The sequence below is a fragment of the Fragaria vesca genome, linkage group LG3, assembly GCF_000184155.1.
Source record: "Fragaria vesca subsp. vesca linkage group LG3, FraVesHawaii_1.0, whole genome shotgun sequence".
Taxonomy (NCBI): Eukaryota; Viridiplantae; Streptophyta; class Magnoliopsida; order Rosales; family Rosaceae; genus Fragaria; species Fragaria vesca.
In genome coordinates this window covers 26,242,092-26,256,088 of record NC_020493.1, presented here as the reverse complement: position 1 = coordinate 26,256,088, position 13,997 = coordinate 26,242,092, and the positions used below count along the sequence as shown (strand labels likewise).

At 38.1% G+C, this 13,997-nt stretch overlaps 1 protein-coding gene across 1 annotated transcript; it reads left to right on the top strand.

The window, feature by feature from the left end:
* Nucleotides 1-4,994: 4,994 nt before the first annotated feature.
* Nucleotides 4,995-7,353, top strand: LOC101302817. The gene has a single exon (XM_004295093.1). The coding sequence runs from the start codon at nucleotides 5,064-5,066 to the stop codon at nucleotides 7,326-7,328; it is 2,265 nt and encodes a 754-aa protein (XP_004295141.1). The 5' UTR covers nucleotides 4,995-5,063; the 3' UTR covers nucleotides 7,329-7,353.
* The last annotated feature ends 6,644 nt before the right edge of the window (nucleotides 7,354-13,997 follow it).

Here is a 13,997-nt window from a genome sequence, read left to right as displayed (position 1 = left end):
TTTTTTTTCCCAGATGAGTTGTTGTCAATATCTGCAAAAATAAGGCACTTTAGCCGACGAAAATTAAGGCACTTTAGCCGACGAAATTATATTTTTCGTCGGCTAAACTTTTAAAAATTTCGTCGGCTAAAGTTCACAGACTATAGCCGACGAAAAAAATTATTCAGACGACGAAATTTTAATTTCGTCGGCTAAAGTTGACCATAGCCGACGAAAATTTTTAATTAGCCGACGAAGGGAAATAATTCGTCGGCCTGGTTTTTTTATTTTCGTCGGCTAAAGTCTTTCTTCTGGTAGTGATATGTCCCTCTCACATGCACTGCTATGCAATTCTCCCATACCTCTCCCTATAATCTTCTAGGTCTAATCTTTATTTCTTTGAATAACTATAATGGACAAATTCAATTCGACACACTCCATATGCAAAATTCCTAATATATTACTGATCCAAAACCTAATTAAATTATATAAAGCATTAGAAGCCCACATCTTTGTAAGTTCCAACACTCTTTGCAGTCTTACTAGTCACAAGAAGCTTCTTTGAGCTTCAGGAAAAGGATTATTCTGGTTTGTAATCAAGGAAATTATAAACTTCTTTGCCTTTCTTTTACTATGCTTGATTGCTCGTATAAGAAATTAAGGATACAAACTGCTTGGTAATTCGTATGATCAAGAATAGCACTGATAGATAGATATAGATGCTCATTGAAGAAAAGCATAATTATCAATTTATTACCCTAACTTTCATTTTAGTGTCAATTTGCTACCTAAACTTTCATTTCAGTCAATTTGCTACCTTAGCTTTTTTAAATTAGCCAATTTGCTACCCTAGCTTTTATTTTAGCCAATTTGTTACCATTCCATCAAATTTGCTACGTTAGGCTTTCAAGATTAACCGATTTACTTATCAAAATTTCAATACCGACCAACTTTAACCTTTGATTTTCAGAATTAATTCATATTTAAATGAAGAAATGAACAAATTAAAATGACAAGAAGGTGGCAAATTGGCTAATTTTGAAACATAAGGTAGCAAATTGACATAAATAATAGTTAGGGTAGCAAATTGGCTAATTACGAAAAGGTACGGTAGCAAATTGGCTAAAATAAAACTTAGGGTAGCAAATTGACACCAAGGTGAAAAATAGGGTAGCAATTTAGCTAAAAAGCCTTGAAGAAATACTACGTAACATTTGCTAGGGACCCCCGGCCCAACGTCGACGTTAGGTTGTAGGTTGAACTGGAGGGAGGCTGAAGATTATTTATCTATTTATTTAAGTTTAGAAAGGGATAAAATGTTGATTAAATTTTTTACAAAAAATGGGATGTGTATATATGAATTAGAGTTGTGTTAGTAAAATTTCTCTTATTTATCTATTTAACTTAGTATTTTATGGACAATTTAACAAAGACGACAACAAGTTCGTTGTCAGAGTAGCTAGTAAACTATTATGTTTTATCATGAATGAAATGATTCCTATAATGACTACACATTTTACCACAACCCATAACTTTTGATGTAAAAGTGATAATTTCGACAAGGGTCCAATTTAATTCATTCTTTCAACTGATATATTACCGCCGTTCGTAAGAGTGTTTTATAACAAATCTTATTATGATAATAAGAGAAGACATTGACAGTTTAATTCTGAAGCAAAGCTTAAACTACTCCACTTGATGCCCATCAGTAAAATACAAAAATAGCTAACCTGCTCAGGCTGCTATCAACAAGAAAATTCCAATACAAATATCAACATTTGTTATAAGCATTGATAAGTGATAAACAAGCTCACAAGAACTTCTTAATCCAATAACATTTCAAATAAACCATCAAGAACTATGGGTGGATGTGACGGCAACGGAAACCTTCATGAGGAGAAGTTCAGTACACCAATGCCTTGGATTGGCATGTATGTAGCAGCAGCATCCTTTGCCTGCCTGATTGCAATGGCTGCAGATGTAATACTCGGCTTTCGACACCATAAACTCTGGTTTCCTTCCAAATTCTTCTCCATCAATGCTACTACTCTCACCTTGCTAGGAGTGGCTATCAAACTATCAGTTGATCTCAACACTCCCATGCCCAACAGCCATGATCAGCTTGCGAAGCTCAGCAGTTCAGTCTTCATCTGCACGGCAATGTCCAACTCCATGCCTTCCCTTGGAGCCATGGAGAATGAAGAAATGTTCATGAATGTGATTGCTTTAGGGATTCTAGTCATCACCCTTGTGGTCAATATATGCATCCAACTAGCTACTGGCGCGATCTTTGTGTTCTGTAAAGAACATGTTGCAATTATGTTTATTATTTTTGTTCTACTCATCATGCTGATTTTCTCTGCTATAGTTGTTCCAACCACAAAGAATTACCTAGAAAAGAAGTACAATAAGAGGCATCAGTTGGCTTTGAAAGAGGGTGCAAACCAAATAATGAAGGCTGGGAAACTTAGAGAGGCATTGACTAAACATTGGGTAATGGCTCATACTTCTAGTCCCCAATTCGTGATGGGCCGCTCGGTCATATGCACTGCTTCTGGAGCTTTTGTCTTCTCAGCACCATGTTTTTAGCTGAAGCCATGCTTCGAACTTATGTAACGACTTCATCGTTTAAGTTTTGCAGTGGAGAATCTGACTACAAGCTCACTACAACTTTAATACTTTTCACACAAGCTGTTGCAGTTGGAGTTGGTACTATTGCTCCCGCATTCAGGTGGTTTATGGCCATAAACTTTAAGTGCCCAAAAAGAGGAAGCATAAGCGTCAAAAAGGAATTTGAGATTGAGAAGCACTGGATTCAGGGGCTGTTGGGGTTGAAAAAGCAACCATTAACCTTAAGAATCCAAAGTAGGCACTGCAGGAAACTTGCTCATGAAGCAAGAAACATGCTTGTGGACATTTGTATTGCAATGCAGAAAGGGATTGTCTTGGCCAGTAAGGCTATTCGATTCATTTTCCATTTTATTTGTGAGCCGAATATATCTATGCTGTGACATTTTCAAAGAGTGGAAGATCAAGAAAACTGAACGTAACACCGGGCCACAATATGAACAAAACCGAGGCCAGACTTTAGTTGTTATGTTCTGTTTCTTGAAGGTGAAAAGGCATTGGTTGAGTTCATGATGAGAGCAAATTGTGATGGCTACTGAATATTGGCTTCAAAAGGGAAGGAAAGAAGAGCCCCAATATCTCCTCAAACTCTTGCAGAAATCCACATTCTCGCAAAGGTTCAAAGGAGTAGCTGAATTTGACAGTGACCAAGTTCCCTCCTTGGACTCTGAAGAACCCCCAAACTGTTGGGCACTTCCTGTTGTGACATTAACAAGTATTGCTCTTGCACTCTCAAGTAACAGCACTTGCTCGATCGAAATGTTGGTAGATGGCTTAAACCAAGGGCTAATGTACATAAATGCCATTGAAGATCACTTGGATCATAAAAGTGACTTTAAAAACACCAGGAAGGCAGCAAACATTGTGTGGCTGCAAGTCGATCTCTATCACACATGGCTAGATGTGGATCTCAAAAACCTGTCACTGCTTGGAAAGAATCCCAGAGAAGTACTTAAAGATCTTGCTGAAACTGCAAAGTCCAGATTTGAAGAATCTAAAAGGAAGCGTAGAGATAAGTTTGGGTGTGTAATGGATGTGAGTCCTTCAAAATGGTCTGTTATGGAATTGGCTGCTTCCTCCATGAATAGGATAAGTCAGACTCTTCTGCTTAACCAGACATGCGACGATAGATTGTTTGAAGCACTGGTGGTGATGATCTCTGACATTTTTGGTGCTTGTCTCACTAATTCACAGAGAGTTATAGCAATGAAGTGTTTCAACAGCAAAATTGAAGAGAGGGAAGCAACTGTGAGGCACGCAGTTCACACTCTTGGTAAGACTGAGAGGATTCCTGAGATTGTTAACAAGGGAATTCCTCCAGACTTGGATCCTCAACAACTGGGATGCATTGATGAATGGCGTTTGTCACACAAACGGAAGATGATCCCCTCGGCCTTCTGTTTGTCATCAGACTCATAGTGTGACGGATCACCTCTTCTGGTTAAAGTGATTTCTCCCTAAAACAATGCGGTGTTTAGATAAAGGTACTTTGCGAGCTCAAAATTACATGTTACAAATGACTTAAGTCCGTGTGTTTTATTTTCATTGGCATTCAGGTAATAACACTCGGAGCTCAGGCCATTACTTGCATACATGAGGATCCTATCCATTCATACAATCCTGTAGCCTACCAATGGCTTTCTTATCATGATATTCATTCATGCTTGTAATCTTTATACTAATGTGTAAGCTTCCATTCAGCCATATTAAACGGGTGATCCTGTAACTTGGTACTTTGTGTATGAGATGAGTCCAGAGACATGTAAAGAAAGTACAACGTTTAGTTATGATTTGGTTGTGTATGGAATTAATGTTACTTTCCTCTCCTGCAATACAAAGAGAGAAAAATCCTCACCATGACTACTCCAACAGTGAGGTGATCCATAAAACTGGGTATGGTACCTACCCAAGATCCTAAATGTCACACTTAGCAACTACATGCTTGAAGATATGTGATTCCTTAATTTCGGCCTCCTTTTAATCCTCTTCCTCAATATTCTGTTCTTCTTCAACCTCAAACAAGAACTAAAGGGTCTGTAATTGGTGACTAATAGATTTCAGTCATTTCACTAACCAATCATGGTGAGGGAAGCAATGACGTCAGCTATCCTTACTGTACTACAATTAGAAATTATGTGACAACAGGTTGAGATGTTTGCTGCCGAGTGCTGAGTGTTGACTATTCAAATAAGCATAAAGTGATGCCACTTGACTCTCATGAGTAGAATACAAGAAAAGCTTAGCATGCTCTCTAGCTAATCTTTCACCTAAGCAGTCATTGAAAACAAGTCTAATATTAATAATGGAGTCATCATCAAACGACTGCCAACACATTCAAAGCTATCGTAACCAGTAGCCAAAGTGGACCGGCACTTCTTGATACGATAACATTGAGCAATACTACAAACAGAACAGAAAGTTTAGGCCAAAGAGAAGATTACCTGAGAAACAAGAAGATGAAAACCGGCTGCGATGTCAATGGGAACCTCAACCAGGGAAAGTTCAGTGCCCCTATGCCGTGGATTGGGATCTATGTAACAGCAGCATCCCTGGCCTGTCTAGTTACCATGGCTGCAGATGTCATCCATGGCATTCGTCACAGGAAACTCTGGTTCCCTTGCAAGTTCTTCTCGATCAATGCAACTTCTTTAACCCTCATAGGTGTGGCAATCAAATTGTCAGTGGATCTAAACACCGCCATGCCTAGCCACCAGGATCAGCTTGCAAAGCTCAGCAGCTCTGTCTTGGTCTGCACAGTAATGGGTAACTCTATGCCTTCCCTTGGAGCTATGGAAAATGAAGAATTATTCATGAATGTTATTGCTTTTGGAATATTAGTAGTTACCCTTATTGTGAATATCTGCATCCAATTAGCTACTGGTGCAATCTTTGTTTTCTGGAAGGAGCATGTTTGTGTAATGTTCATCATGCTTGTTTTGCTTATCATGATGAATTTCTCTGCTTTTACTGTTCCGATTTCTAAGCGTTACTTAGAGCACAAATACAACAAGAGGTACCAGTTAGCCCTGAAAGAGAGCTCAACTGAAACTGGTAAAAGACTAGTTTGCAAAATTAGAGAGGATCTGATGAAATATTGGATGATGGCTCATACCTCTAGCCCCCAGTTTGTTATGGGGCGGTCAGCTACATGCACAGCTTCTGGAGCAATCTGTCTCTTGAGTTCTTTGATTCTAGCAGAGGTCATACTCCGAACTTACTTGATGCCCTGGTCATTTAAATTTTGTAGCGGGGAGTCTGACTACAAGTGGTCGACCACTTTGGTTCTTGTTACACAGACAGTTGCAGTAGCAGTAGGAACAATTGCTCCGGCTTCTAGATGGTTCATCGCCATAAACTTCAGGTGTGCAAAAAGAGGAAATGCAACCTACAAAGGAGAATTTAAAGTAGAAAAGTACTGGACCCAGGGACTGGTGGAGTTGAAAGACTGTCCATTAACTTTAAGAATCAGAAGCAGGCACTGCAGGAAGCTTGTTCATGACACAAGAAATAAGCTTTTGGACTTGTGTATCGGATTGCAGACAGGGAATGTTATAATGAGCAAAGCGATTCGGCTTATTTCCATTTTCTTTGTAAGCAAGATCTTGATATGCTGCAACTTATGCAAAGAGTGGAAGAAGAACTTCATATGCAACACTGTTTGCAATGACTCGGGTCTAAGGTCATCAGAATCGAGCTCAAGCTTAGAACATCTCAGCTGTTATGTTTTGCATCTTGAAGGGGAGGATGCATTAGTTGGGCACATGACAAAAAGCAATTGCAATGCCACTGATCATTGGTTCCGGAGGGGAAGGAGAAAAGAGCCTAAACATCTTATCAACCTGTTAAAGAAATCAACATTTTCACAAGGATTCAAAGGAGTAGCAGCTTTCGACAATGACAAAGTTCCATCTCTAGATGGTGAAGAACCTCCAAATTGTTGGGCTCTACCAATTGCAACACTAGCCAGTATTGCTCTTGCACTTCCCAATAGCAGCAGTTCTTCAATAAAAGGTTTAATGCGTGGTGTAAACGAAGGGCTCATGTACGTAAATTTCATTGAAAATCACCTGGAAGGTAAAGATCTTACTAACATCAGGAAGGCAGCAACCCATGTCTGGCTAGGAGTCGATCTCTATCACACATGGCTAGATGTGGATCTGCGTAAACTGTCACTTAAAGGGAAATGCTCAAAGGAAATACTTGAAGAACTTCGTGAAACTGCAAAAGTCAAATACGAAGAATCTAAAAGATCGACTATAAATGTATGTATCAGAGATACCCCTTCGAATTGGCCTGTAAAGGAATTGACTGCTAATTCCATGTACAGGATATGTCAGACTATTCTGCTAAATCATAGATGCAGCATCAATCAAACAGATGAAAGACTACTTGAAGTACTGACAGTCATGATCGCTGACATTCTGGGTGCCTGTCTCACTAACTTGCAGCAAGTTATAAGCACAAAGTGTCTGAACAGCACCATTGAAGAGAGGGAGGAAAGTGTGAGGCATGCAGTTCACATTCTAGGGGAAACTGAAAAGATTTTGAATATTCTAGATCAGAGCATTCCCCGAAGTTTGGAACCTCATCAAATTTCATGGATTGATGAGTGGCGTTTGTCACTCAAAATGGAAGATCCTCGGGCCTTCCATTCTTCATCTCCATCAGAAAGTGATAGAGCATCTCCTGTTTCAAATGATTTCTACCTGAGCATTGACTAGAACTCGCAAGCCTGAAGTTTACAACAGATGTAGCTTATGGTGATCAGATTTTGTAAAAGAACTATTAAAGAAACTTTCAAGTTTTGCTTCATATATATTATTCTTTTATCTGGAAATATGTATCAGAGTGTTGTCCTGCATGTCACGCCCCAATCTTGATAATGAATCAAGAACTGTGACAATAATATAGAAAAGAAAAACAGTAGGAAGAAAAGGAGGTCCTCCAGGTAGGTTTACATTTCTGAAGCTATAATATAGAAGGTTCAGTTTTGAAAGAGGTACAATTACAAAAGTTTACAGCACGAGGTCTGATCCAAAAGGTATAAAAGATAGTAACAGAGAACAAAATGAAAGGGAGAGTGGTAAAACAAAACTCTATGCACTCAGCACTCATCCCATTCCCTGCATCTTAAGGATCTGCAAAATATAACAAATAAAAAAGACATGAGCAACTAAAGCTCAATGAGTAGCATATGGAACTAGCACGAAACATAAAAGGAATAATAGTGGGATGCCACTGCAAATATTTAGTATTAGGAATGCCACAGCAATTCCTCTTAACTAAAATGGCTCCCACAGCCAATGATCGTGCCAAACAAGTGGTTACATCATGCGTAATGTGCACATTGTCAGCACCACTTGCTGACTAGAGGATTCTAAAACATATATAGTTTTGTGCTTCCAGCATAAATCAAAAGCACACTAAGTTCATAACCTTCGGTTCCACAATATGTAAATGGAATTCAAAGTATACTGAGATATCAAAATACACTCACCTCTGTACAAAGAAGATAGTCTAAACACTTTACAAATACAAACGAGCTCAAGTAGCTCCCTCAACACCTATCATATCATAAACACACCCTGAATTAGATTCCATAATTTAAGTTATGTTTAAGGAATAATAAAAAAGAAACATAGACATTAATAAAAACTGTATTTTCTACTGGTTAAGAAAACCAACTTTATTGAGTCAATAAACCAAACACTTGCTGTGCAATACCAAATAAAACAAACCATATGAAAGACATGATCAATCACACAACAAGCAGAGAGAAAAGCTTTTGGAAAAAGAAGGAGGTTCCCAAGGTTGTTCCAATCGCAAGTGAACCTACATATGAAGGAATTAAAGAAAACAAAGTGAAGAAGACTAACTTTTGCTGAATCAGTTTTTTTTTTTTTGAAATTTTGAGAGCAAGGTACTATAAAAATTGAGAAACCCAATCCTCAATCATCTCCAGGTTATGTCGAAAAGCTACCAATGGATGGAGACTTGGAAGCTAAAACTAATCAACCTAGAAACAGAACCGGGATGTTGATTAACTATAATTTTAAACCTCCTAAAGAATAACCAAAAGCAGCAAAAGAAGAAATAACTTGGAGCTCCTAAAGAACCTGCATTATAAAGTTATAAATTTTTAGCTCATGAATGATGATATTGATATATCTTGTTGAACAAGAGCAGGACTAAATGCTTCAATAGACAGCATCTAGAGTCTAAATAGCAACTATATGCTAAACGATCATCACGTTGTAGATGATTATAATTTGAACAGAAACATATGCTACAAGTGAAAAGTGAAAACCTCAAAAACAAAGCTTCCATGACATTTATGGAAAACTTCTTCTACTTCCCAATCCAAAACTACAAAGGGGTGAGGACAGTGCTCCCAACAGAACCCCCATATGGGGGTCAATCTGTAGTGAACTTAACCAACTGAGATGGAAGCTATATATAATTTGGAGGCTGTTTGACCTGTTACACTCCAATGTAATCAGCTCTTCATTTCTGAGGTTTCAAGTCTGGGGTCTATTTTTCCATTTATGTTAGTTGCTCAAAAGTTTTTTCTATTACAATAGACAATCCAAGACATCCAACAACTGCATGTGCTATACATTTTGAAACTGGGAAAGTGAATGATTGGCATTCAGTCAGTCACCAAAAGTTGAACTAATAAACTCAAATTGAGAAACAAAACAATTCACAATATACCAAAATATCAAATTGGAAAAACTTTACTTCCATGTTAATCAGAATCCACGTAACACTTGACAATCCAAATGGTACCAAAAACTAAAAATCCCAACCACATATCCTCTGGAACAACATTTTGTTTGTTTCTCTTGGAAATCAGAAAGAGGAAACCTGTGCCGTATAAGGGTGATCTAGATCTCGTCCTCGTCGCTGTCCCTCTTGTTGGGTTTCCGATAGGTCTCCTCTAGGTGCTTGCCGATGAGGAGGAAGGTCTTGGCGAGCTTATCGATGTTGGGGACGTTGTAATTCTGAGCAACGTAGACTCCGACCACCGTGCCGGTGAGAAACGAGAAGGTGCTTCCGATGAACCCCATTATTGCTGAAACAGATTGCTGAATGAGAGTTGGTGAATTTGATTTGATATAAAAGGGACAAGGGTTCGTGTTGCCCACTCTTTGCTTGCGTGATGGGTAAGGACCGATGAGGGGTTGGCTCCTTGCTCAAGCACTCTCTAATTGAACAGAATAATAGAGCGAGGTTTGGGTTGGCCAATAATTTCATCAAGTTTGGAACTCTATGTTCTTTTTCTTTTCTTTTTTTTCTTTTTTTTTAAATTTAGTCTACCACCAGGTAAATTCTACTCCAACAAAATGCGCCAGCAGGATTGATGAAAACGAACAGAATTCGCTAGGAGGAGACGAGGCAATGGAACAGTATTTAAGTATGGTAATGAGTTGTGATGAGTAAATTAATGAGTTCACTACTTGTAAGTCTGGTAACATCTACGATTTAAGCATGATAACTATTAGTTAGCTTATTTATAGTTAAGTTTGATTGGGTCTCTATTATCTTTCTTGTGGAACCTTATGCCAAACTCTCTAACTAAGCATGCGCGTATTAACACTTTAGCCATGCACCTCTCGGCCGAACACATGAACGCACGTGCGCGGCTCGATCTAAAACACGCGTTTGGAAATTTCCTTGCGTGTCCCGAATGACACATGTCCACGACAGCTGTCGATAACTGCCAAGACAAGCTCGCCCTCCACGTCTATATAAAAGGGCCTCACTTCACTCTCAAAGTAACTTATCTCATTCCCTAACTCTTCCTTTCCTCATTTGTCCGCAAATGTCTAACTTGAGCGTCTGAGGACGATTGTCCGGATCCGTCCGGACGCCTCTCTAACCTCGTGTTCATCTTGCAAGTTACTTTTCAGATAATCGCTTTTCCGGATAACTCAAAGTCGAGCGGAGCTCAGCTGATCGACTTTACCTATTTCCATTAATTCCTTCATCCCATTTTTACAACCTCAACAATCTTGTACTCTCTAGACCTCTAATTTAGATATTGCGGCCATATCCGGCGTAGTGCCTAAATTAGAGAGTTGAATTGGTTGTGGCCTTAGCCAGTATAATTGATACACCAAAATGATATTTAGTCTAATAGCCCTAACCGGTACTAGATACAGGACTTTACACATTAGAGAATGCATGCATTTGTGAAATTGGTATCAATATGTGCAAAAAGGTTAGTATGAATCACCCGACACTCCCATGCCCTTATTGATTTGAAAAACCAAATTTAATTTCTTACTTGTTAGTTAGTTGTTGACTTTAATTTTAGTTTGTGTTAATCCCCAATTCAACTTCCTTTCAACTACCGACTCATGTGTGCATATCCACTTTAGGGCTACAAGTTAGCGGTATTGAGTAGGCTTAGTGCAGCTAGGCCAAGCATTGCCAAGGCTTGGTGCCTTGATTGTTGATTGTTTTTTTTTGTTTTTTTTTCCTTTTATTATTCTTGTGTGCTTTTAAGTAAATCAAGAGTCGATTAATTGGTTAGGTCCAACACCTGATCCCCGTGGTATGGTAAATAAGGTCTAAATTTCCCTTACTTGATATGATTCTTACGCTTGCGAGTTTATGAACCAAGTCATAGTGGTGGTGGATTCCTTTCGCAGCATTGTTCGGTCAATGTGGACGGGTGTTGAGGCCTAAAAATCCAGCTAGCAGGCCCAATTAATTCGTCAAGCCCGATTCATGCTTTAAGTCGAATTATACTCACAAGCATCATGTCATGCACGTGGACCCAAGCCACATTCATGCACTTTGAGCTTTCAAGAATGGGTGTGGCGTGGAAGGTAACGGAAAAGCATAAGGTCCGCTATTAGTTTTAGGATCGTTAGTAATTTTGGACTTGGGACCGAAATTCATGCCCAACGACCTAATTCCTAATACAGATAAATGAAGAAGAGAAGCCCAAAAGCTAATCCCAAACCCTTTAAGATCTAATTAAAAAAGTAAGCTTCTTATTTCCAGCCACATAATAAAAAAATGATGCAAAACAACAGCAGAATCCCAGTTGCAGATTTTCTGTGTGAAATCTGCCCAAAGCCTACAATCACACTTTCAAAGCCTATTCTACAATTTCAGCTTTAAACACAACCTGACAAGCCTAGAAGCAATACAAAAACCAATATATGCTTTTAACCAAGCCATCTTTTTATCCAACAGTAAAAACATTCAACTAAGATTCTCTGTTGCTTGTTTATAAATAGCTGTTGTTATCAACCATAGAAAAACAACCAGAAGGAGAGGAGGCTAGCAAGCTCTCTAGTACTCTTTTGCCATCTCTCCCACCATGCAAGCTCTCTCAAGACCTTATCCAATCCCATATCCATACCATTCCCAGATCCAAATACAATCCCAAAAGCACATATGAAAACCAAGCAGCAAGCTCAAACAACCCACCAATATCTATCCCAAATCTCTAATCTCATATACCTCAACCCCTACTTGAGAAACACAACAGGGTTCTCTTCTTCTTAAACTCATGTTTTTCTAGCTCCCACGCCATACACATCTTGCTAAGATTTATATAATATTTTATTAAATTAATATTATAGTATTTATTAACGGATTTCTCCCCTTTTTTTTATTTCTATAATGGAGAAAGTCGCACGTAATAACATATTACAGCCATATTATTAAAAGCTTGTGGTAAGAACGGGTTTCGTTCTAGACCTTCATTGAAAGAAACACAATTGCAGATCACCGCCGTTAATGAAGAAAGTGCCGCAGGGAAGAACACAATAGCAAGCTTCCTAGGATTCTCAATCCTTCGAAGCTTTCTGGGCCTAGTTTCCGCTAACTCAGACAAAGGGAATGACATTTTTGGGCTCAGCCATGCTTATCTCACTACCGTACACCCTTAATCAAAAGTGCCCTCCACAAGGGGTTATGGGGACTTTAAATATCAACCATAGGGAGATCGATTCCTCTTTATCATAGTCAAACAAGAAAGATATTTGCAAAGAGTGAAAAAGAGAGTACCATATATGGTGCTTTCAATGCACCATGACCTTGTTTAACGACTATGATGGGTTCTCCGACATAGAGGAGATCGATTCCTCTTCATCACCTTCAAACAAGAAAGAGATTGCAAGGAGTGTAAAAGAGAGGACCATATATGGTGCTTTCAACTTGCTATGACCTTGCTTAACGACTATGATGTCTTCTCCGATATAGCTACCATGGGGCTGGATTTTTTGTGGGTATATATATGTGTGAACATACAAAAACATACAAGGCTTTCCTCCGTCTTTACTGACTAAACATTAAATATCTAAATAACCATTTCAGCATTTAATCCATTTATAGTGGGTTTCCAACACCGGAATTTGTATGGCGCTTCAGAATTTAGATAGGGCTGATGAAATTGAAAGTATAGCAGTGTTACACAATGAATTGAAGCTACATGGACTAATATGACTTCGACCATGCATAAATTTGAAGGAGGTAAAATGAATTTAATTTATATTTATAAGTAAATGATTTATTAATAAACTGTGTCATCTAAAAGTTGCGGACAAATTTACCTATATATACTAAAGGATGGTCTACTGTTCATAAGTATTGTTCACATGAATAGTGCACAGACGATTTTGCCCTTACTTTTGGTGGGTGTGATTCCGTTTATGCCCTCTGTTTCTAAAAAACCACAAAATTGCCATTAACCCTAGATATATATAATTGCCTTCTATATAATTAGTTGTTGTTGAGTGAGGATGTTATAGGTTGGAAAGTAATTTTTGAACTCTTATCTTCATTACCGTGTCTCAATTTTTTTATTTATTTTTTCATATATCTCACAAAGGGTATTGTTATCGAAGTCAATCTAAAATAGGGTAGTGTTATCATAGACCAAGGTTGAGCAAGTCTATTTTCTTAATTATTGAGGTGAAACAATTTTTGTTCTATTTTAGCAACAGAATATTAATTGAAGTACAAACATCTTTGATTTAGCCAAAGAAATTATCTGGTTGCAAACCAACTCCTAATTAACAAAACGTACTAAGTTAATTTAAATATTGTGTGATGAAGTACCATGTTATATATACTAATGCAATATATTTGGTTTTTGTTTTGTTTACTTTTAATTTACTTGGTTTCTCATCTTTGGTTTTAGTTTTGTTTACTTTCAATTAAGTTGGTTCCTCATTTTTGGTTTGGTTTTTATGTCAGGTTCTCATCTTTGATATTTTGAGATAAGTCTCTTTAGGAGCTTAAGATAAATATTCTTTTCAGTTACTTAATCATTTGCTTTGTGTGTATGTGTGTGTGTTGTTTTTTTTTTTCCTTTTCCTTCTGTGGTATGAAATAGATATTCAGTTTGCTATATGTGAGAGTTAGTT

What these genes read in the sequence shown, in the direction of transcription:
- LOC101302817 (XM_004295093.1), top strand. Translation starts at nt 5,064, where the DNA reads ATGAAAACCGGCTGCGATGTCAATGGGAACCTCAACCAGGGAAAGTTC.